Genomic DNA, 24,999 nt, shown 5'->3' with positions numbered 1-24,999 from the left:
TCAATGCAAATACTTTGGATTTGAATCTTGCCATACTAGGAAACCAAGAGGACAGGAGAATCACACTTAAAGGCACAGCCAAGTTTTCCCCTTGCAAGAGAGAACCTCCGGCATAGCTCCAAAGCCACAAGAGCCCTCTCAGCGGGGCTTCTGATGATTTCTAACTCAAAGAATGTAATCCATCAGCCCCCTGGAGCACTAGCCTGGCCGCCAACCCTCCCATCAGAATCTTCCTGAACCTGCCCTCCCAACCATGAAGTCCGCTTCCCTGAATGCAGGGTTCCGACCTCCCTTCACTGAATGGCATTCGAGGCTCTGCACACACAGGCAGCCTCGCCTGAGGTCCACAAGTCACTGTGCAGATCTCTCTTAAGGCACGTACCAAAACAAATTCTAATTCTTCCGGTTATGATGTCTCTCCACCCACCCCATATGACTGCACCCTGCCACTACCACCAGTTTCATGAGTGCAGGATCCCCTAGAAAATGGATAACGTTCTGGAACCTATATAACCCAGCACAGTCCCAGGCATGCAGTCAGGACTTACAAAATGAGACCTATTATTCTTACATCATATTGATATGCTCCCTCCACTGTTCCCTTCTTGCTTGCTGCTTCCTCAGTGGGCTTCCTAAAACAATTTTACGGCTAGAAGGGGCAGTCAAGCCACCGCATTTTACAGATGAGGAAACTGAAGAAGACCTTCAGGTGCTTCCATCACTGTGGCCCTGCTAGCAGTCTAGCTGCAGAGCCGCCCTCTGGCCTCTGATGACTGGTCCTGAGCTCCTCCTCTGCACCCAGCCAGCAGGGCACAGCAGGCCACCACCAGTGAGAGAAAGAAGCTGGTTTCTTCGTGGCCTAGTGCTGGAGGCCGGGGAAGCCAGTTTCGACACCAGACTCAGGTACTGAGGAATTCAGGGTAGTTATTTCTGATCAAGGCCAGAGTGGGCCTCGGGTTCCTCGCCTGGAACATGGTCATCTGAGCTCTTGTTGATGGACAGCTCACCAAGCACACTCAGGACATGCCAGTGTCCGTCAGTATTATCTGATTTTGCCCTCACCAAAAGGTAATGAGGTAGATATGATTAGTACCCCAATTTTTACAGATGGGGAAACTGAGGCTTTGAGATTTGCCTAAAATCACAGTTAGTTGAATGGGTTTGGCTGACTCTCAGAGCCAGTATTTTAACTTTGGTCACATTAGCTTTGTCAGAGGCCCCTTTGGCCCTAGAAAGTGGTGACAGTGAGGATATCCTTCACTGACAGCAGATGGGAGGCTCACCCTGTGCTTCCTGGTTCCCCAGCAACCAGAGCCCTTGCCTTTACCTAACTGCATTAGCAGTAGTTCTGCCTAATCCTAGGTGCACACAACGGAGACAGAAGTCTTTCCCTGGGGGCTCTGCTTCTCCTGAGATTAGCCACAGTCCCCAGGAGGCTGTTATCCCAACCCCAGTGGGGAGGGCAGCACAGCCAAGATGGAGTTTACTGCAGAAAGCCACTGTTGTGCTGGGGAAAACAAAGCTCAGACTGGATGGCTCGGCTGTGATCACAGGCACCAGATGTGCTGGCTACACGGGTACACACCTGCCAGTCATCAGCAAGTGACCACTGAAGCAACCACCACTTCTTTCTGGAGGTCCTGGGAAGGACATCAGCAAGCATTCCAAATAAAAAAATATACCCTGAGCTTCTCCTAAGGGCATTCCCTAGAGCAAGCACCCAGGTCCCTGTCTCATTCACCATTGTATTCCCAGCACCCAGCATTGTGCCTGGCACATAGTAGGTGTTCATCGATCATTTGGTTAACTTTTTTTATTGACACATAATAGATGTACATATTTTCAGAGCCCATGTGATATTTTGGTACATTCATAGAATGCATAAAGATCAAATCAGGGTAACTGGGATAGCCATAATGTTATGCTAGGAACATTCTAATTATTCTCTTCAAGCTATTTTGAAATATACAACAGATTATTGTTAACTGTCATCACCCTACTGCCAATCAATCATTTGATTGACAAATGAGCTTACCATCGCCATCGTGGTATAAGCCAACGATGCCTTACCAGATTTGAGAATGAGTATCCAGGCTCACCATCAATTATGAAGTTTGGGATAACTTCCTTCACCTGAGTTTTTCCATTCTGTAGCCCCAAATAATAATACCCATCTCACCTAATCCACTAGGATTTAGCCATTCAGCCCACAAGACTCTGGGATAGATGCATAGAATAATTTTAAAGGGTAGCACTATTTGAGGCCACTTACTTTTTTGCCTAGATAATCTACACAATGTGAAATCAGAGAAAGCTGTCATAAGATTCTGGGTCTGGGACACGCACACGTATGTTTATTGCAGCACTATTCACAATAGCAAAGACTTGGAACCAACCCAAATCTCCATCAGTGATAGACTGGATTAAGAAAATGTGGCACATATACACCATGGAATACTATGCAGCCATAAAAAAGGATGAGTTCACATCCTTTGTAGGGACATGGATGCAGCTGGAAACCATCATTCTCAGCAAACTATCGCAAGAACAGAAAACCAAACACCGCATGTTCTCACTCATAGGTGGGAATTGAACAATGAGAACACTTGGACACAGGAAGGGGAACATCACACACCGGGGCCTGTTGTAGGGTGGGAGAAGGGGGGAGGGATAGCATTAGGAGAAATAACTAATGTAAATGATGAGTTAATGGGTACAGCACACCAACACAGTACATGTATACACATGTAACAAACCTGCACGTTGTGCACATGTACCCTAGAACTTAAAGTATAATTAAAAAAAAAAAAGATTCTGGGTCTGGGGATTACAGGTTTCTGGTATTGTGGAAGAGTGGACTGGGAGTTCTAGCACCTCAAGTGATTCCTTTAGAAATGTGAGAATCCTCGGCACCAACTGTATCTCACAGCCCCTTCATCTTTCAGCAAAATACTTAATTCAACTGGACACGCTAGTTAATTCACTCCCAGAGACATTAGTAGAAAACAAGTTTTCAGGAAAAGAACCAAGGAAGTTAAGTAAGTTGCAAGTTTCCATTTTTCTCTCATTCTCTCTCTTTGCAAGAGGCAAGGAATGAGAATTGATGTAAAAATAAGAAGAATAAAGTGATATTCTCATGGTGCCCTGCAGTTTGCAACACTCTTTTACTTGGATCTCTCGTTTAATATACATAATAATCCTCTGAGATTAAGAGGATTATTTATAAAATGGGCTAATAAAATGTGTAGCAGGCCAGGCCCAAACTGAGATTTTTTTTCTCTCCAAACCATACACTCTTCCCTCTGTGTAGGGCTCTGACTTATACACTCCCCATGTAAATGAGAACTGCTCCCTCTTCGTATTATCTGGATGCTCGGTTTGTTCTAAGAATGCCTCATCTGTGACATGGGGGAAGGATAAAAATAGGACCTACCGAATAGGGTTGTCGAGGTGCCTGAATACTGCCTGGCACACAGTATAGTCTCTATAAATATTACCAGTGGTAGTAGAAGCAATTGCTGGTTGTATTGTAAACTGATAACACTCCCATTTCAAGGCGTTTGCTTTGAATGCCTCCGCACTCACTGCTCCTCCCTCAGACAGTCTCAGGGTCACCCCTTCCCTTCACACAGGTCTCTCTGCTCAAATCCCTTAAGCCGAGAGGCCTCTCAGACTGCCCCATGAAACAGCACCCACCCCACCTCCATCACAAACTCTTTACTCTGCATCATTTTTCTTAGCCCTTCCTGTTATCTGCTGTCACTCATATTTCTGTATTTCCTGACTCCTCCATGACTGGGGTCTTTGTTTTGTTCACAGCTTTACCCTCAGTATCAAGAATGATGCCTGCCACGTAAATATCTGTTGAGTGAATAAAAAAAGGCCTCATGGATCCATTCATCAAGAAATGAAGACAAAATGGTGCTTGCTGTCTAAACTCTCGATCTCAGATAGGACTTTAGGTTTACAAGGTGACTTTACAGCCTTCATCTCCTATAATCTTCCCTAACTTTCAGGGAATGGGTTATAATTCCCATTACAGAGATAAAGAAACTAAGACATCTGGTCCCCAGAAAGGGCAGAGCAACATTCTGGGAAGACAGATGCTAGGTAAGGTCCTGAATCCCACCCCCATGCCCACATGCCATGCCCATCGATTAGCAATGAGGCATGGGGGTCTCGGCCTCTTTCTGAGTTGCTTTGGCCCTGATGGAGCAGCTGAGGTTCAAGGGGATGGTGGGGACTGGCTTACAGAAAGGGGCCTGGGAAGTGAGTTTCATCGCTCAGTCAAGAATCAACGTTACGGCCGGGCACGGTGGCTCAAGCCTGTAATCCCAGCACTTTGGGAGGCCGAGACGGGCGGATCACGAGGTCAGGAGATCGAGACCATCCTGGCTAACACAGTGAAATCCCGTCTCTACTAAAAAAATGCAAAAAAAAACTAGCCGGGCGAGGTGGCGGGCGCCTGTAGTCCCAGCTACTCGGGAGGCTGAGGCAGGAGAATGGCGTGAACCCGGGAGGCGGAGCTTGCAGTGAGCCGAGATCCGGCCACTGCACTCCAGCCTGGGCAACAGAGCGAGACTCCGTCTCAAAAAAAAAAAAAAAAAAAAAAAAAAGAATCAACGTTACAGACAGCACAATTTTGTGAACTCATTTGTCCAAATAAACCCATACATTATTACTAATATCATTTTAAAACACATAATGGGCTCTTGTTTTAGTGCCTCCCAGACACATTTTTTCCAGTGAAGCCTCCCCTGAGACACCTTTCCTGATTCTGCCTTCCAGCATTCTAACAGGAGCCTGCATCGGCTGCTCCCTCTCCACACCTTCCAGGACCTGTGTCCAAACGCTCACTGTGTCACCATCATTGTTGTCATGCTGCCCACCAGGCCAGCCTTTGAGGTCCTAGCAGATAATCCTGTAGCCCCAACACCTGCCCAGTACCTGGCACCCAACAGACCTCCATGTGCCTGCTGACCAAGGACCACTCCTGACTCACAGCAGGTGCAAGAAATAAAACAGCCCAGGCTTCTCTCCTCCCCACCACTGCCTCAGGCTCCAAGAAACCCGAGCAAAATTTTATTAAGTTCCCCTTTCTCCTGCATGAAGGAAAGATGTCCCAGCCTGAAGCAGATGGCACTGGGAGGCTAAGGCAGAGTTGCTGTAGGAAATCCAAAGACACGGGGGCCTTTCTGGACATCTTTGCATCCAGATGGCTTGCAGGTTCAAAACTGAGAACACTTTCCCCTCTACTCATTGAGAGAAAGAAGAGAGAAAGGAAGAGCTACCCAGGGGATATTTCCCTAGTAATGAGACCTCTTTCAAAATTCCTGAGAAAAGAAAGGGAAGAGCAGAGCAACACAGAGGGAGAAAAAAGATGCTGAGGGCCAGCAGCCAGCACTCACCACCTCTATTCCCAGCCTGCAGGTGCACCATCCCTGCGGCATAGTGCCAGGATTTTCCACACCTTCTCTCAAACACAGTCCACACGAAAAAGGAGAAAGAGGAGGACTATAAGGGAGACTCTGAATTGGTTGCCAATTAAGAGCAGGGTGACCCTAATTTATAGCAGCAAAACCCAGTTATCACAGACTCCATGTGGGAAAACAGCCCAGCTCTGGAGCTGCTCACTGCTCTCCTGCAAACAGAACGCACAGCAGGTGTCATTTAGCCTGGTTGACTTTTTCCAGGGCTGGATTCCTCAACTGTTGGAAGAGATAGCCTGGAGATTTTCAGTTGTTCAAAGACGCATTTTTAAATTCCTAGATTGTTGCACCAAGGTAAGTTGGAGTTATTTCGGCCTCTAGGAAGGAAGAACAAAGCTTAGTAAAAGTAGAATCCATTCCACAGGCTCAGGAGATCCAGAACCAGACCCTACCATAAGGAGCGTCCAACCCAGTGATAGAGAAGATCCCAAAAAATAGTCATTACACAAATAAATACTCAACAACAAATTATAATGAAGTTTATTTAAGAATACAAAGTGCTAGGAGAGCACGGGAGTGGAAATCCAATCTCACCTGTTGAGTCAGGGATGTGACATCTGAGCCAGGGTAGAAGGACTGTAGCTGATGGGTAGGGGAAAAGTGCTCCTGTGGCCCACGAAAAGCCACCATGTGCATAGGTGCCCTATGAGACCAGAGAGGGGGTTGTAGACAGCCTGGGAGGACCTGCCTGAAAGTCACGTCAGTGGATCCTTGCTTTGAAAAATATTTAGGCGGGGCGCGGTGGCTCAAGCCTGTAATTCCAGCACTTTGGGAGGCCAAGATGGGCGGATCACGAGGTCAGGAGATCGAGACCATCCTGGCTAACACGGTGAAACCCTGTCTCTACTAAAAAATACAAAAAAAAAAAAAAACTAGCAGGGCTAGGTGGTGGGCGCCTATAGTCCTGGCTACTCAGGAGGCTGAGGCAAGAGAATGGCTTAAACCCAGGAGGCGGAGCTTGCAGTGATCTGAGATTTGGCCACTACACTCCAGCCTGGGCGACAGAGCAAGACTCTGTCTCAAAAAAAAAAAAAAAAGAAAAATATTTAATGCATGTCTCTTTGATTTGTGCCAGGCTTAATGTGCTGAACACTGAAGATATGCATGAGAATTAAACACCATTCCTCCTCACCCAGATCTCACAGTGCAGAGGGAGAGACAAACATATAAACAAGTAATCCCAAAAGAGAGTGAAGAGAGTGACAGTGCCTGTTTAAAAACAAAAAAAAAAAAAATGGAGAGGAAGGATGGGTGGTTTTTCCCTCCTCCTGATTCAAATGCAAAACCACAATCCACTGCTGTGCCCCTACCCTTCTACTCCTCCACTCTGTTTCCTTAGGTCTTAATTTCCCGGCACCCTGTTAACCTGCCAGCTTCCTTCTAGATATAATATGTCTCTTTCTCTGTCCCTCTTTGCCATGTTCACACTGACTTATTTGCACTTTAATTTTCACATTTCAGAAAAGCTCAAAACTAATCATCGTCATAGGCAGCGCCCAATCTCGACAGCAGGCAGTGCTCAGGTGGCCCCACTCACTGGCTTCGCCCACTCAGAGGCCACTTAATGGGAGGAATCAAGTCAATATTAGATCACTCGCCTTTCACTGCTACGGCCACAGCCATGAATATGCTCAGGCTTCAGAAGAGGCTTGCCTTTAGGGTCCTCCGCTGTGGCGAGAAGGTCTGGTTGAACCCCAATGAGACCAATGAAATCGCCAAGGCCAACTCCCATCAGCACATCCGGAAGCTGATCAAAGATAGGCTGATCATCCGCAAGCCAATGACTGTCCATTCCCGGGCTTGATGCCAGGAAAACACTTTGGCCTACTGGAAGGGCAGGCACATGGGCATAGGTAAGTGAAAGGGTACAGCCAATGCCCGGGTGCCAGAGAAGGTCACATGGATGAGGAGAATGAGGATTCTGCGCCGGCTGCTCAAAAGATATCACGAATCTAAGAAGATTGATCGCCACACGTATCACAGCCTGTACCTGAAGGTGAAGGGGAATGTTCAAAAACAAGCAATTATCGTGGAACACAGCCACAAGCTGAAGGCAGACAAGGCCCACAAGAAGCTCCTGGCTGAACAGGTTGAGGCCCAAAGGTCTAAGACCAAGGAAGCATGCAAGCGTCGTAAAGAGTGCCTTTAGGCCAAGAAGAAGGAAATCATCAAGACCTTGTCCAAGGAGGAAGAGACTAGGAAATAAAAGCTCCCACTTTGTACATACTGGCCTCTGTGATTATACAGATCAGCCATTAAAATAAAACAAGCCTTAAAATATATATATAAATATATATCATATATGATCTAGATCATATATATGTATCATGATATATATCAGATATGTCATATAATATGATATATCATATAATATATATATTAGATCACTCTGTCAAGCCCCACCTCCTTCAGAAAACCCTCCCAGTAATTCCAATCAATGCCAGTCTCTCTCCTTCTTGATCCACAAAACCCACTGCCTGTAACTCCCTGTGGCACTTAATTACATTGAATTTAACAGACAGTCAACATGTTTTAGTGATTTGCACTGGTTTTGACCCTAGAGGAATTACTTAACATCTCTGAGCCTCAGTTTTCTTTTGGGAATAAAAGCATAACCTCCTTTTATAAATCCACGTGTATAAACAACACAATCAGAAGTTATCTCTGAATGGTAGGATAATGGGTGAAATGTGTTTTCATTATATATTTCTGAATTTACTTTTAATGGAAATAAATGTTCTCATCAGAAAAAGCAATAAAACTGCTTCCTCTTAGGTTTAAAAAAAAAGATAACACCCACTTCATTTTGTTATGAGGATTAGTGAGGTGAGGCTGTGTGCATTGTAGGGACACAATAACCTCATGAAAGCAGCGTCTACTGGCTCCGATAAGGAAACCCGAGGGAGGTGGAAAAGAGATTGGAAGGCTGTCAGACCTCTTCCGCCTCTCAGCAATGCCTGCTCTGGATATGAAGACATTCTCTCCTACACACCAGCTTCTTTCCTGGGCTCAGACACGACCAAGGGCATCTCTCAGCTTCCCCACCCCAGAAGAGCTGCCCCTAAATCCCAAAGAAAGACTATGATTAGTGTGGGCTAGAGTAGTTCCTTTTTGGAACGGATGAAGGGGCATTTCCCAGAAGGAGGGAGTGACGGATGAGGGATCGAAATCAGGGCAATAGGCTGGGCGCAGTGGCTCACGCCTGTAATTCCAACATTTTAGGAGGCCAAGGTGGGTGGATCACTTGAGGTCAGGATTTTGAGACCAGCCTGGCCAACATGGCAAAACCCATCTCTACTAAATATACAAAAATTAGGTAGGTGTGATGGCAGGTGCTTGTAATTCCCGCTACTCGGGAGGCTGAGGCTGGAGAATCGTTTGAACCTGGGAGGCAGAGGTTGCAGTGAGCTGAGATTGCACCATTGCACTCCAGCTTGGGCAACAGAGCGAAACTCCATCAAAAAAGAAAAAAAAAAAGAAGAGAAGGAAGCAAAGGAAGAAAGGAAGGGAGGGAGGGAGGGAAGGAAGGAAGGAAGGAAGGAAGGAAGGAAGGAAGGAAGGAAGAGCAATAGTTCTACAGGGAGAAAATAATATGATTCCACTACAAAATACAAAATGCCTTGCCAGGTGCTCGGTCCACAGTCAATGCTTAATACTTGACAGTGACAATTATCGCAAAGGTGTTGGGTTAAATCAGAATAAGCAGGTGTGATTTAGATGGACTATGTGAGAATACTGGTGGAAGGTGAGACCACAAAAGAAGGACTGACAGAGGCTGAAACAGGCCAGGGTGCCTTCCCGGATGTGGATGCAATACAGGCTGAAGAACAAGTAAGAATTCAGCAAGAAGAAATGAAAAGAGGAAAGAGTCTGCCAGGGAGGTGGGCCGGTGTGAGGGAAGAAATTCCTGGAAGCTTCAAGATAGGCAAAGGGCCCTAAACCAAGGGCAGGACACTGACATTGGGATCAATTCATTATTTCCATACCATTTAGGGTGTATCACTCTTGCCTCCCTAATAAAAACAGTAAACTTCTTACAGGAGAGGATATTGCCATATTTCTCCCGCATCCCTTTCAGTTACTAAATCAGTATTTAACCAAACGGAAGCACCAGTGACTTCTTGTTAGTTTACACAGGATGTCTCCCTTGGGCAGGTGCAGCTATGCCTCTTGGACCCCTCCTTTCCTTCTCTCCCATCCACCAGCACTCAGATCAATTGCTCTGTATTTGATGAGTCTGGGTGAAGCCACTTTCACCCACATCCTGGGATGGCTAAGAAACTTTCTAAACCTAAGCCCTCGGGCAAAGATGTGAGAGGATTATTTGTAAAAGATTTTGACCACCTTATCTATATAGTTTTAACCCCAATACAACCACCAAATCTGACAATTGCTCCTTAAAAAAAAAAAAAAAATCAAGTTATAGCCAGCATAAAGGGGAAAATGCTTTATTCCCTGTGCCTGGTGCTTTCTTTCTGGGGAGGGAGACTAATCAGTGTTAAGTCCTCGACTTCCTCTGCACCTTTACTAACTTCTCCTTGCAGGTGCCTGGAGCACAGTCCTAGGCAGCAACTTATGGATGAGCTGGGTAGCACAGACTGGACATGCTCAGTTCAGCTCCTCCCGTCCTCAGCAGGGAAAAAGGACATTAGTTATCAAGTGTTCACTGGGAGGCCCTGACAGCAGACTCTAACCCACTGAAGACCATCTGGTCACAGGCAAAGTTTTCAACACTTTGACTTAGGGACACCAGATGTGAGTGGGCAAAGCGCTATGAGCTGCGCAGAGAAAAAGAGGGCAAATCACTGGTAGATTAAGAACATCGTCGAAAATTGTTGCTGCTTAGGCCGGGCGCGGTGGCTCATGCCTGTAATCCCAGCACTTTGAGAGGCCGAACCGGGCAGATCACTTGAGGTCAGGAGTTCAAGACCAGCCTGGCCAACATGGTGAAACCCTGTCTCTATTAAAAATTCAAAAATTAGCTGGGCATAGTGGCAGGCACCTATAATCCAAGCTGCTCGGGAGGCTGAGCCAGCAGAATCATTTAAAAAACCCAGGAAGCAGAAGTTGCAGTAAGCTGAGATCGTGCCACTACACTCCAGCTTGGGCCACAGAGTGAGACTCCGTCTCAAAAAAAAAAAAATTGTTGCTGCCTGTTTTCAGTGGTCTACATGCCACTGGTCTCCAACAGGCAGTATCTTGGGACTGAAAATCCCTATACAACACACAACAGTTCTCCGAAGGGAGGAGATAAAACAGTCAGACTTGGTTAAGCATTACTTCTTTAGGTAGGCATATGAAAGGCTAATACAGTCCATCACCACACTTTCAGTGTGGTTCAGGCAGAAAAAAGAAAAACAGTCAGTAATCTCCAGGGGGTGTGAAAATATGTAAAAACTTTGATATACCCCAGTTGGAGTGAAATCCCCGAGGCGAGGCTATAATCTCTCTTACGGAGAAAAAGTAGAATAAGTTGCTTTCATGTACATTGTCTAAACCCATCCGGAAATGGTGTCAATTTCCCATGAAAAACAGATAAGAGCCTTTCAAAGATATCTAGGATTTCAGGCAGCATGTTCTATTTTTACCTTATGATGTTTAACCTTCACAGAGCATAAGAAAGTCCCTGCCCTTGAGAAACATTAATATAATTATAACCTAAGACTTCCAGGTGCTAAGAAAGTCCGTGCCAGAGATAACTGTATTATAAAATCATGCCAACAAGGTGCTGAGAACTAGCAATTTTGCCCTATCCCATCTGTGAAAAATCTTAAAGGAAGAATTGCTGCTCTCCATTCAATTCAGAGGTGTAGCTTCGATCACACACCAACCACCAACTATGGCCCAGGCACTGTGCCAAACACTGCCCATGGTCCTTCCTCCTCTGTCAAGGTAGGCGCCATTATGGCTCCCATTTTACAGGTGCGGAAAGCCAGTCTCAGGGGTTATGTAGTTTGCTGACCTGGCAGAGCAGTAGTGATCCTAGTCCATCTGATGCCAAAGTCCTTCTCTTTCTGGCTCCTCTCCCTGCCACAATCACTAACCACTTAGGAAAATCCTGTTTTTAAGTAACTTCTCTGTCTTTTTGCAAGTAAATTTTCTTAGGTTGCAGAAATCCCAGAGCCAGGTCCCATCTACCAATGTCTTTCAACTGTTTCTAAAGACAACAGCGATTTGAAGATTTTATGGATGAAACAAGTGAAAATCAGGCAAATTCACCTGCTGGTGAAACAGTAGTGAAAATTGTCATATATCAGTATATTAGAGGCACAAATTCCAAACAAATGTAGTCTTTTAGAGCAGAAAGTTCAATGGGCCCTAAGTCAAAGGGGCTGGGTTTTAGACGGGCTCTGACAGCTACAGAATGACCTTGTGTGAGCTGCCAAACTCACACAAGGGAGAGAGAAATAAATCCTATTTAACTGTATTTTTTGGAAAATTAAAGGTAATACTATATATAAAATGATTTTGTAAGCTGCAAAGCCCTATACAAATGGAGGATTTAATTATAATTATTTTGACTCAGCTATTTGGCTGGGATCTTACAGAGAATTTTAATCATCAGACAGAGTTTAAAAAAAAAAAAACTACAACGTAGTTTGACATAATAATGATTAGCAACAAAACCCAAGCCTTAGCATATGTAGGTTCAAATCCTAGTTTTCCCATTTAACTCTCTGTGTGGTCTTGGGCAGATTACTTACCTTCTCTGTGCCTCAGTTTCCTTATCTGGAAAATGAGGATACCATGGAACACACTGAGCACCCTGCCACATGCATTGTGAGTGTTCAAGGAGTGTTCAGCAGCCAGTGAGAGGCCTGGTCAGGATTAATCTGCTTCTAAAGCCCACATACTCTTGCTCTGCTGTGCACCTTTTCAACAGACACGCGGCCGTTGGAAGAGTAAGTAGTTGTGTAGTTACCAAATGGAAGGGAAGACACCAAGACAGTTGCTCTTGTATCTTCTCCCATTTGCCCTTATCCTGGCTTTTAGACTGGATTCTGCTTTGGGCATGGTAGAGGATTCACAGAGGTGTGGAGCTGGAGAGAATCAAGATGCCGAATAGTGAACTATAATGCTCCTAGAACTCTGGCTTACCTCATAGGGTTGCCCTGAAGACTGTGCAAGTTAAAACACTTAAAGAACTTAGAATAGTACTTGGCCCACAGTATGCTCAGTGTGTTAATTATTAGTATACTATTATTATTTTCACCAAGCAGACAAGAGGGGGCAATAAAATTAAGTAGCCTGCACTATAAGACAAAACAGCTGCATTAGAGAGAATACGACACAATCATATACCTTTGACAAGCAGCCCTGAAATGCACCACATTTTTAACTCCCTGGGACACCCTTTGAGAAGAAAGACAAGTCTTCAGGCTCCGAGTGAAACTGCTTCCTTCTCTCTCCTCCTCCACCCTTCATATGCTAAAAACACAACAGGCTTCATTCAACACTGTCTTTCTTTTCTTCACTCTCCTATCCCCTGGAGATCAGCTTCATTCCACAGTGAAGGCCTGGTTTAAGAACCCAGGATAGTCTCAGCAAGTCCCTGGAGACCTCAGAGCAGCTGCAGACTGCTATGGAACTCCAGCCCTTTTCCAGGAGTGGAATGTGTAACTCCTCTTATCCTCTCCCATCCTTCAATCCCGCACCCTCTCAATCCTTCCTTCAAGGCTCACATCATATCCCACTTCCTCCCGAAAGACCTCTCCCTTCTCGGGATTCTGCATATATAATTGCCAACTCTGTACTCACTGGCCGTATAAAGTGCCTATTTTGTTGCCCCTAAGAGGTAAACTCCCCAGTGGATGGAGCCCCAGGCTCCACATGAAGTGGTCAGACACAAACCAGGTTTCCTATTTTATTCTATCTAAAAATGCTGGTCCTAACCCACTAAGTTGATCTCACCACACAATATGATTTACAACCTCATGTTAGTTAAGGTAACATTAGCACCTGTAACAAAAAAAAACAAAAAAACAAAAAAACAAAAAACAAACAAACAAACAAAAACCTCAAAACTTCAGCCTTAATAATAGACATTTGTTTTTGGTTCACATAAAACCTAAACAAGTGTGGCTTCCACCGTACAATGATTCAGGGAGAGTCTCAGGCTCTTTCCATGTTGTGACACTTTCAACACATGACTTCTAAGGTTGCCAAGCCACCAAAGAAGGATCAGAGCGATTCTGCCTGGGGAGTTTTTTATGGGTCAAGCCTACAAGTGACAAAAATTACCTCCAACTTCATTTCATTGGCTAGTATTTAGTCACATGGCTTCACTTAACTGTGAGAAAGCTGAGAAATGTTGTCTAGTCATGTGACCAGAAGAGATGGAAACATATTTGGTGATCAGCTAGCAATCTCTGCCATAAATCTGCCATTTGAAAAACCCTCCAAGGCAATGACCTAACCTATTCAACTTTACATCTCCAGTAAGACTATCAGAATATTTGCTTCACTGTAAGTGCACAGAAAATGTATGATCAATGAACGAATGAGGGCAGGTGGTAAATCCTGACCAGAGTTCTAGGAGCATTGTAGTTCATGATGAGACATCTTGATTCTCTCCAACCCCATGCCTATCAAAATCCCCTTCTGTACCCAAAGCAGAGTCCAGTCCTAAAAGCCAGAATTAGGGCAGGTGGCTAACATACCAGAGCAACTGTATTGGTGTTTTCCCTTTCATTTGGTGACTGCACAGTTACTTACTCTTCCAACAACCACATGTCTGTTAAAAAAGTGCACAGGGGAGCAAGAGTACATGGGTTTTAGAGAAAGATAAATCCTGATCAGGCCTGTCACTGGCTACAGAACTATAGCAGAACACTCACTGAGCACTCACTAAGCACAGTCTGAGTGTGTTTCATGAATTATTTCATTGACTCTTCACAACAAGTCTATGAAGGAGGCACTCATGTTCTTCCTCTGACCCTCTAATCCCCTGAGAATTAATGTATTCTTCCCCATGTTCCCACAGCATTTTTTCCACAACCCTTTCCTGTAATTCACTTGTGGGAGAGATAGTTGCGTGTGGAGGTAACATATCTGCTCATTGGTGTCTCCCCAATCACACCTTAAGGATAACAAAAAGAGCATACACCTGAGAGTCAAAATACCTAGATTCAAATGCCAAATCCCAACTTAATAATTGTATGAATTTGGCTGAGATACTTACCTTCCTGAGCCTCAATTTTCTTATCTGTAAAATAGGATCAGAAGTCCAAACTCCAAGGAATGCTGAGAAGTGTAAATGTAATAGCTTTCAAAAAATGATACCTGGCATATAGCAGGTGCTGAAAAAAGTGAGAATTGTTCTCCTTCTCTCTCCTTGAGGGCAAAGGTAATATTTTATTCCTGGACACGAATACTATATCTTTCATGAGATAAATATATAATAAATGTTAGCTGAAATACACTGAGTGATAAGCTTCACTGTTGAAAAATAAAATAACAAACCCAACCTCTGCTTTGTCTTTAGAAGTCCTCTTTATCACCCCTCCCCCTTCCCACACACTTCATTGCTCTTCTCTCTTTGGGTAACATGAACTTCTTTTCTACTCAGAAAATGTAAATGGCAAACAGAGCACCTCAGGATCCTTTCCTCCGGCCATTATCCTTCTCTTTCAAGTTGTGCTCAGCAAGATTATTTGGATATTGGAGCTAAAAACGGTCAGATTACAAGTGGAGGTCCCTGAAATGTAACATTCCCCATTGTAGGATTCTGGAATTACACCGAGCACCCGCACCCGGGAGGGGTTGCTCTTCCCCCAAAGAGCTTGCTGTTCTGAAAAAAGCCTTTGTTTTAAGGCTTTGCAAAACTGCACTGTGGAATCCCCTCCATCCAGGTCCCCAGCACTGGCCTGGGTACTGCTCAGATCTAGAGCGTCTGCATGCTCCCTATAAAACAAAACACTCTGGAGTCCTAAAACCTTGTAAAAGTTGCTATTCTCTGAGCTTTGGTGCTACCTTGCAGCAGGACCATCGTTTTGAAGCCAAATTTTCAGATTTCTCCAGTAAGTCCTTGATAATGATGATGGGAATGGGTGAAGCCAGGGAATGGGTGAAGCCAGGCTAAGGCCCTTCTGTTGAAGAAAGAGGCCTTGAAGACTTGAGTGTTTCTCAACTGGGGCCAGATTTGCCAGGGTCTGGTCCTCACTGAGACCTTGAGTGGCTGTCCCACTACACAGCACTCTAATAAATCCCCGCCTCCTCAGCCTACAACCACAGTTGTCCACCAAGATGCAAGATAACATACTTCACGTTCACTAAGTCCATGGTGCTGTGTTAGGTGCTATAGGTTCATAACATTCTTTTATTCTCACAAAATGCCCCAGTAAGCCACATATTATTGCTATTCCCATTTTATAGATAAGAAAACAGAGGCTCAAAAGGTTAGGTAACTTTGCCCAAGAAGGCAACAAAGCCCCAATTCAAACCCCCATTCCCTATCAGGCTCAAATCCCATTCTATTTCCGTTACTTCATGCCACCTCTTTAAACAGCTATCAAAGGAAGTCCATCCTATATAGAAATACTTGAAAAAAAAAAAGTTTGGACTGTTGATCTTTTAGCCCCCTTCTTTCTCTTAAAAAAAAAAAAAGTCTATGGTTCTATGGAGAGAAGGGGGAAAAGGAAATGTAAGGAGGCCAAACATTATGAGGCTTGGCTTATCAGTATTTCATAACAGCTTTTGGATCAAGACTCTACAAAACCTTATTTATGGACAGACAGTTACTGTTAAGCAGAGCCTTTTTATACAACCTTTTCATCTGAGGATGTTGTAGCCTTCTGCTGCCTTTCTATTAGTGAGAGATGAGGTGTGAAATTTGCTGGCCCTGCCAAGATTATCCCATTAAATTATCTGCCCTCTTCCAATGTAATTCACTAAGGGGCAACTGTTTGAGACTCAGGCGCTATGGATGTCCATGCCTGGGTGTTCTGGGAGGTGCAGCTGGGGACGGGGGGATGAAGGAAAAAGTTCAGGTGGTGGTAGCATCCCAATGACATAACACTAATCCACGTTTCACTGCCTTACCAAAATAAAGTGGATGCCACAATTATCCCATTCCTAAACAAACTGAAAACCCCAACCAAGCTTACTGCAACAAAGAGAGAGCCTTTTTACTGCTGTTTATTTTTATTTTGTATTCGTTAGCTTTTTAGATATTCCTGGCATGCAAGTCAGGCTCCGTGTAACAAGCAGCTGCATTTAGTTAAGGATTTTCGAAGAGTTGCCCCCATCCCCTCCCCCTTCAACTCCAGAGAACTTTCTCAGACTCTCCTTTCTCTTCGAGTGTCTACAGAACAGTCTCTCCTGTCACACCCCAGGGAATGGGTGAAGCCAGGCTAACGCCCTTCTGTTTGAGAAAGAGGCCTTGAAGACTTGAGTGTTTCTCAGGTGGGGCTGGATTTGCCAGGGTCTGGTCCTCACTGGGACCTTGAGCTGGCAAGCCAGCTGTCCCACTAGACAGCACTCTAATAAATCCCTGCCTCCTCAGCTTACAACCACAGTTGTCCACCAAGATGCAAATACAAAGGCACTTCATCACAATATACCTCATTGATAGATGGAAAAAACTGGCAAGCACACTTCTCTAACCACATCAAAGTTGAAGCTCACTACAAAAATATAATTCTTCCAGAACCAGAGATCCAGGCTATCCAACAAGGTGCTTCCAGTCTGTCTCTGAGTTTCAGCAAGACCATCTTAGGGAACTCCAGCACCGGAAGGAAAATTGAAATTGGCTGTCTTCAATAATTTCTTATAACCTCTAGATTATGGCTAAGCAAGCTTCCCTTTGCTGCTATTAGAAAACCTTGGGAAATACCACCTTTGTTCCATACATTAAAAGAATATAAATTGTAAGAATTAAACAAGGAGAGAATGTCTAGGACAGCCATTAAGGTAAGAGCATGAACTGTTAGTGCTTATAAGCCCAGCAATGCCACTTTTTAGCAGTGTAAGAAAGTAACTTAACCTCTGTGTGCCTAAGTTTACCCGTCCGTAAAATGAGCTATGCCATCTCCCTTATAGGGTTGTTGTGAGGATTCAGTGAGTTAACACTTGCAAAAGGCTTAGAAGAGTGATTGGCCCATTGTAAGGATTCAATAAATGTTTGTTAACTAAACTGTACAAATTGCATCTCAGAATGCTTGGATTCAGAGACATATTTTCTTACTTGAGGTCACAAGGACTTGGCACCATTCTTCAGCTTTTCTCAGGCCCAATTAACAGCCTGCCTGGTGGAAGGGAAACTGGGGAGGTGAGAAGTGGAGGCTCCATGGAGTGTGCTAACCTGGCCTAGATAAGGCCTAGAACTGGCCACCAACACTCAACCCCTTTCAACCTCCCCAGAAAGGCAACCCATTGCCTCAGGCATCAAACACTCCAAGTCAGCAGTTCCTATTTTTCAGGGGTTGACATTTTTCTTGGAAAATATAGCTATAGCTATAAATACAGAACGGTAAAAATGCACACAAAATTGTGAATATCATTTCTGGGAGTTCACATATCCTTCATTTCATGTACCCCAAGTTAATTTCATGCACTCACCTCTAGGCTGGGTGCTCTTCTCCAGTACTTTACATGCACGACCTCACTTCAATCTCATAACACTCTTGTAAGGCTCAGGAAAACTAATTGACATACCCATTATACAACAGAGAAAAGATTCAAATCCAGGTCTGTTAAACACCAAAGCCTGTGCTTGTAACCATTTAGCTTTACTGTCAAGTTCTGCTATACCATACTTCTTTCATACTAGAAGATGGGACAAGAAAAGGAAAAATCCTTGAAAATATGCTATGTTGCATTTTTACTAAGCAAAGCATATATCAGAATTTTGCATACAACCAAAAAAGTTATTCTCCATTCATTCAACAAAAATCTATGGACCACTTACTATATATGTGTGTATATACATATGCTGTCTATCTGTACATATACATTTACATCAAAGTACATATAGCTTACAAAGTGTTCCATTCTCCATAGGATGCTGTGTAAAATTTTCAGAAATATTTGAAATGGGGTAGATGTTCACCATCAAACCACTGGCCAAACCTGATACTAATTTCAGAGCAAGTGACACTTTCAGAAACTTTCCAAAAGTCTAACTGGGGGCCTATGCTCACGATACAGAAGAAAAAGGATGCTATGGGGCAAAGCTGACCCTTCACTAATTATCAGGCAGATAATCTCAGGCATCAGAGTAGCAAAACAGCCTACCATGCACGCTGAATCTATATTGGAAATTAAATATTTCCAAAACTGAAGGAGACAATTTGACTACACCCTTTACCCATCCCACCTTGGTGTGGCTCCCCCAAGTCAGCCAGGGAGGATTTTCAGGCATTTCTAATAAAGTTGGGACTAGGGGACTTGGGCTCTCAGTGTTTTCACCGGAAAAGCTCACAGTCTTAATGCCCTCAAGAGACTTCTATTCTAAAAGTACAGACAAACGCCTATTTAAATGGCGAGGGAAGGTTTACAAAATGATAGCAAACACAGTAGCAGGCCACCTCCCTCTGGCCCCGAGCAGCCAAATCACAGAATCTACAAGATTCTGAGAAAGGCCAGTTAGGTTCCTAAAGCCCTGGGCTTGGGTGCAGCTATAAGGTAAGCTTCAGGTTCCTAAAGAAATTGAGCTTTGCCTAGGGAGGGGGTAGATGAGAACTCAACAACGGACAGACCAGAAAAAAATAAATTTAAAGGCTTTCTTCTGGCTAATAAAATAGAAAAATGATGGGAGAAATGTTTTGTATCTTTTTAAATAAATACATGAAACATATCTCCCTTAAGCTGATTTCCTGAGCCACTGGCTGGGCTACCTTAGGAATCTTGAGTCCAAGAGGAGAAAGTAAATGTGAGTTCTAGCAGAAGTGTTGACCCCAGAGAGAAGATCAGACATTCACAGAAATTGAAAGGGATGCATAAAACAACAAATAAGACAATAATAACAGATTTTAGCTCATTACTAAAGAGTATGGAATAGGCAATACCTTTTTTAAACAATTCTAAAAGGCTGTACACAGTTAAAAGAGACAGAATTGGGGTGGCTGCTGCTAACAAGGGTGTCTTACAGTGAGCAAAATCAATGCAGGGACATTTATTTAAAGGCAAGTGACCCCCACCCCCACAAGGGGCTATGATCTAAAAGCAACCATTGTTGAAAGGTGAAGTACAAAGTAAAGGAGTCCACAGAGGAAATAACTGAATTAATCAAAGCCCCAAGCCAGGAGTTCCAACTTAGTTAAAATCACCCTGCTTATCTCCACCTCAATTTGCTGGGCAACCCAACTTGAGAAGGATGTTTACATTACGTAGGCAGCATGGCCCATTTTTACTTTTCACCCAGGTGTTGTGGCGCAGGGCCAGATGTTTGGCATCACCAAGCAAAACATCTATGTGACCAAGCTGTTTACATTTCATTAGGATTTTTCATCAGGAAGGTGCATTCCCTGCTGATGTACATCTTAATTACAATTAGGAGCTCTATTTACCCCCAGGAGCTTCCAGATTAGCACGACCACATTATAGGATCCGTTTCAGAAATCATCCTCAGAAAATGCTACTCTAGCTTCCAAAAACCATCTCCAAGAAATCAAAATTTACACACAACTTCCTTCCAGAGTGTGTTTTCTACCAAGAAAGTCAGCTAACTTTCAGTAAAAACTAATTCTGTATTCGTATTCTATGTAGTGAATACATCTTTTTCCTCTCAACTGCTAAGTAGCGCAGAGCCGTTTCTTTTCCTAAACACAGTGCTAACTTAAAAATGAAAGACGCATGATAAAAGAGCAGAGACCTAGTTACCCGCTCAGGTTTGGGGCTGGGAATGGGGGAGGGCAAAATTCAAAGGCTCCTCACCCCTCAAGGGATGCATGTTAAAAGTGAGGCCCGAGACCCCGGAGACTTTAATCAACTTTCCCCCTCCAACCTCCAAAGAATGAATCAGTTGTCTCCACAGGCTCAGCCGGGCTCTTCCCTCTTATTGTGTACCGGCCCAGACGCAGCAAGGACCCCAGCTTCCCGCAGCGAACTAAGACGCTTGGGCTTGCAGTGAAGTCTTTCTCTAACTGTTGCGATTGTCTTTGGAGATTACCAAAATCAAGTATGCATTAGATGGCTTTTCCCCTTCTTGTTTGTAACACGCACACACACACGCGCGCGCGCGTGCACACCCAAAGCACTTTGGAGCCGCAGGCCGCCTCTGACAGCACATTTTGCACAAAGTGGCAGCGGCTGCAGCGGCGCACAAGTTTTGGCCTCTATGATGACCCTCGGGAGGGCCGGAGGGCCGGGGGCGGTGGCGATGCGAGGCCGCCGGAGCACCAGGAGGACAGAGCTTTTGTTTGCGTCGATCCGAGAGCCGCCTGGGCTCTGGCAGGCACCACTGAAACTCCGAACTCCCTCCTGGACCGCGCCTTCAGGGCCGGCTCGCAACTTGGGGGCAGGATAGACTTGCCACAACACCGGCTGGGTCGCGCTAGGGGTTCGGAGAGACAAGGGGGGACGCCCTGCACAGAAGTCCCCCATCACCCCCAGGACCCCCAAACCCCTCCACGCTTCTGTCAGCGATGACAACCGCTGCTGCGCGCCGAGGAACGAGTCCCTGGGCGCACCCCGGCCCGCCGCGGGGCTCTGGGGCAAACCCTGGCCTGGAGGCGCCGGCGAGCCCCGTGGCGGGTGACCGGACGCGCCCCGGGGCCAGCGCGGCGCTTCCTGCGTGTCCCGCGCCCGGCTGGCCGACGGAAGGGTGGCCACGGGTCAGGGGGTGGGGGCGGGCGGGGACCGGCGGGCGCCTCTTACCTTGGGCAGCAGCCCCGCGTGCGGCCAGCAGAAGCGCGGCCAGCAGCGCCAGGAGCGGCGGGCGCGTCCCGCGGCGGCGCGGCCGGTGCATTCCTCCTCTCGCGGCGGCGGCGGCGGCGGCGGCTCCCAGGCCGCGCGCAGAACATCCACGGGCTCTCTCCCGGCTCCCGGCCGCCTCTTCCCGGCCGCTGGCGCTGGCAGGACGCCTGGGGCGTCTGCAAAGCTCTTTGTCCCTCTAACCTGCTCCCTCGCCTCCGCCCGGCCGCCTCTGGATGCCGCGAGCGCGATCCCTCCCCAGCCCTGTGGCTGCAGCCTCGCCTGGGCCGGCGGGTCAGTCCCGGGCTGTCCGGGTCGCACCAGTGGGCGCTGAGTCGCCCCGGCTCGGACTCTGAGAAGAGCGCACCCTGCGCCCAGGGGCTGCTGTCCCGGGGCTGCCTAGCAGGCGGCGGTGGCGGCTGCTCCCGCTTTCCACGCTCCCTCTCTCGCTCAACTTGTCACTTTCCACCAACTCTCCAGCCCAGCGCCCCAGCCCCGACCAATGGGAGACGCGGCCCAGGCCGGCGGCCCAGCGCCCTCTGCTGCCGCCTCTCAACGCCCGCACCCTCCCCGACTTCGCAGAAAGCGGTCGCGGCTCCCGCGTCACGGGCACGCTCCCTCCCCTCCCCCACACGCCTCAAACTCGCCACCGAACCGAGCCCGGGGGACCTTCGAGGCTACTTGACAGAAGGGGAAACCGAGGCTCAGAGACACTTATCCAGGATCTCAAGCCAGTTCGTGGCTGGACGACAGGAGACTCAGGTTCTAGCAGTCTCAGCTCTGTCACTGTTAGCTGTGTGACTCCGGGTAATGGAACATTTATTGCTATCATACAATTTCCCTTTTGATTTCTTCTTGGACCCAAGAGTTGAGAGAGTTCTTACACAAGTAATTTATACTTCGTCTTTTTGTGTTTAATTTGTAGTTTCACTGAATTCAATGTCATCCGTACCGCCTCCTGGCAAGATTTATTGAGGATTATCTGTGGTTATTTTTGTCAGTGTCCCATGGTTTCTTGAAAGAAGGTGTTTCTGTCTTCCGAATGTGAAGATAGAATATTGTGTCGATTTTATCTTCTTTATATTTATATTCATTATTTTTTCAGGCCTTCTGAATCTTTGCTTGTGTGTGTGTGTGTGTGTCTAGCTGCTCTGCCATGAGCCAAGGGATCATTAAAGACCTCTACAATGAGTGTGTTTTTGTCCATTTCTCCTGGTTTAACTTTATGGATCTTGTAATTCATAAATATCCATAATGATTTGACTTTCCCTGTCGAGACTGCCTTTGATCATAAAAAGTGGTGAGCGCCTGCTGTTTTCAGGGCTCTGCTCTAGGCTCTGAAGATGCCAGGGTAATAGGACACTGTCAGTCTTGCTCTGGAAGAACAGGAAGAAGCCCATAGTCTATCAATAATCACATGGCCACTTACTAAATACCTCCTGTTTGCCTTGTGTTTTATATGCATTTGCTCACAAATCCTCCACTGACACTAAAAAGAGTCATTAAAACTATATACTTCTTAGCTGTTTTACATATATTATCCCCATATTACAGTTTTAGAAATTGAAACTCAAAGGGAAAGTAAATGACTTGCCCACAGTCACACAGATATGGGGCAGCCAAGCCAGCACTCAGGCTGTTTCCACTGAGAGAGCTAAAAGCCTGTAACCAGAGCCTGGCACATGATAAGCACTCACTCGGGGGTTGTTGCTGTTGCAGTAGCCTCTAAGAACCCAGCTTTAGGGTTTTAAAACAAACAGTCACTTCGTGGAGGGCAAGGACTCTGTCTCAATCATCTAGGTATCTTACTGGCCTCTAACAGTACCTGGAATGCAATAGGAGCTCAATTAATGAGCAAAGGTTAGGTCACCATTTGGAAAATATTAATTTTTCATCATATTTGTTTTGTAGGGGTGCACAGAGGAGGGACAAAATTTCATCTATACTCCTTGGCACCAGGAAAAGCAGATCCCTGAGAGTTGAGACATTAGAAGGGGGGAAAAAATGCAGCCCAAAGTATGTCCCAGCAGGTCATGGACTCCAGAATCCCAGCCTTTTGCCTTCAGGCAGGTGAATGACTAACCCATGCGGGACAAACAGTCACTTATTCTTCTCCAGGACTTCATGGCAGGAGCTGTGTTGGTAGCTTTCCCCCTTTCTATCGCTCTGACCTGAGGTCAAAAAATGATAGACAGAGAGGCCTTGGGTCAACCAGTTCATCACCTGCATTGATCTGTCCCCCAAGTTTCTCTGCCTGAGATCTATTCAATCCTGTCCCAATTATCTCGCCTCTTGCCTGAGGAACTTACTGCACAAGATTCTCTTGTTGGGAAACAGTCTTTGATGGTCAGTCTTAGTATATCACAGCCCAGAAATCAGAGGATACTCAGTCACACTGCACAGTGCTGGGCAGTCCTCTGTTGTCTACAGTCAGTACACACAGTTGTCAGGCAAGGAGCCTTTCTCATCTACCCACCCTGCCTCCAGCCCCCACCCTATAACTCCTAGGCCCAGGTATCTTAGGTAACAGATGGCTGCCAGTGCTGAGTATACAGAACTTAATGGCACTTTTATCAGTTCTTAACCTTCCAGGAACTTAATCACAGAATCATAGACATAAGGAATGTGAGACCTGGAAAGGGCTTTGGAAATTAACTAGTACACCCCCCTGAACATTTTATACAGGAGAAATATGGAACTCAGGAGGGGGAAACCACCTTGCCCAAGGTCACAAAGCTGGCCAGAGACAAAACTAGGACCTAGACCTGCCAGTCCAGACCTGGGTAAGGACCATCATTAAGTCATCCCAGATTCCTTCAGTTTAGCTATAGCACATACGTTTCCAAAGAAAAGGTTAGAAGTGGCCTGGCGCGGTGGCTCATGCCTGTAATCCCAACACTTTGGGAGGCCAAGGTGGGTTAATTGCTTGAGATCGGGAGTTCAAGACCGTCCCGGCCAACATAGTGAAACCCCATCTCTACAAAAAAATATAAAATATTAACCGGGCATGGTGGCGCACCTGTAATCCCTGCTACTTGGGAGGCTGAGGCATGAGAATTACTTGAGGCTGAGGTGGATATAGCATCACTGCACTCTAGCCTAGACAACAGAGCAAGACTCAATCTCAAAAAAAAAAAAAAAGCTGGGGTGGGGGGTGTTAGAAAAGGCTTTTCCTGTTTAAAAAAGTAAAAGAGGTAAAATATATATATGCAAAATATGTGTGTGTATGTGTGTGTGTGTGTGTGTGTGTATATATATATATATTTATTTATTTATTTATGCAAGTTCAGTAAATGCCAGTGTTTAAGAGCACAGGCTGGGGAGTTGGGCTGCTTGGTCTCATGCTTCAGCTTCTTTGGTTGCTGCTGAGTGACTATGGACAAATATCTCAGCTCCCTATACTTTTCTTTCTCACCTGTAATATGATGATGATAATAATAGCACCTATTTCATGCTGTGGTTAGTGTTAACTGAGTTAACTCATAGCAAGTGCTTTTATGAGTATCTGGCACAGAGAGGCACCTAGTAAATGGCAGATATTCTCTTTATGATTTACTACATGAACCTATTTATATCATCAAAATAAGGTTGATCCTAGCCCATTTTTTACAAATGGGCTAAGTGAAATGAGTTTTTAAAACTTGCCCAAAGTCAAAAA

General features: G+C 45.6%; 1 protein-coding gene and 1 pseudogene across 1 annotated transcript in view; one reads left to right on the top strand and one right to left on the bottom strand.

Annotated features, from left to right (window-relative positions):
- The window catches only part of ROR1 (receptor tyrosine kinase like orphan receptor 1), a 428,145-nt gene extending 406,342 nt beyond the window's left edge, over nucleotides 1–21,803 (bottom strand). Inside the window, exon 1 of the mRNA XM_033225148.1 lies at nucleotides 21,306–21,803. Within this exon, the coding sequence (XP_033081039.1) occupies nucleotides 21,306–21,396 (91 nt within the window). The 5' untranslated portion in view covers nucleotides 21,397–21,803. The remainder of the gene's footprint in view (nucleotides 1–21,305) is intronic.
- LOC117092026 lies at nucleotides 6,704–7,695 on the top strand (annotated as a pseudogene).
- Nucleotides 21,804–24,999: the final 3,196 nt, after the last annotated feature.

Source organism: Trachypithecus francoisi, unplaced genomic scaffold (assembly GCF_009764315.1).
Source record: "Trachypithecus francoisi isolate TF-2019V2 unplaced genomic scaffold, Tfra_2.0 Lachesis_group12, whole genome shotgun sequence".
Taxonomy (NCBI): Eukaryota; Metazoa; Chordata; class Mammalia; order Primates; family Cercopithecidae; genus Trachypithecus; species Trachypithecus francoisi.
This window is presented reverse-complemented; position numbering and strand designations above follow the sequence as displayed.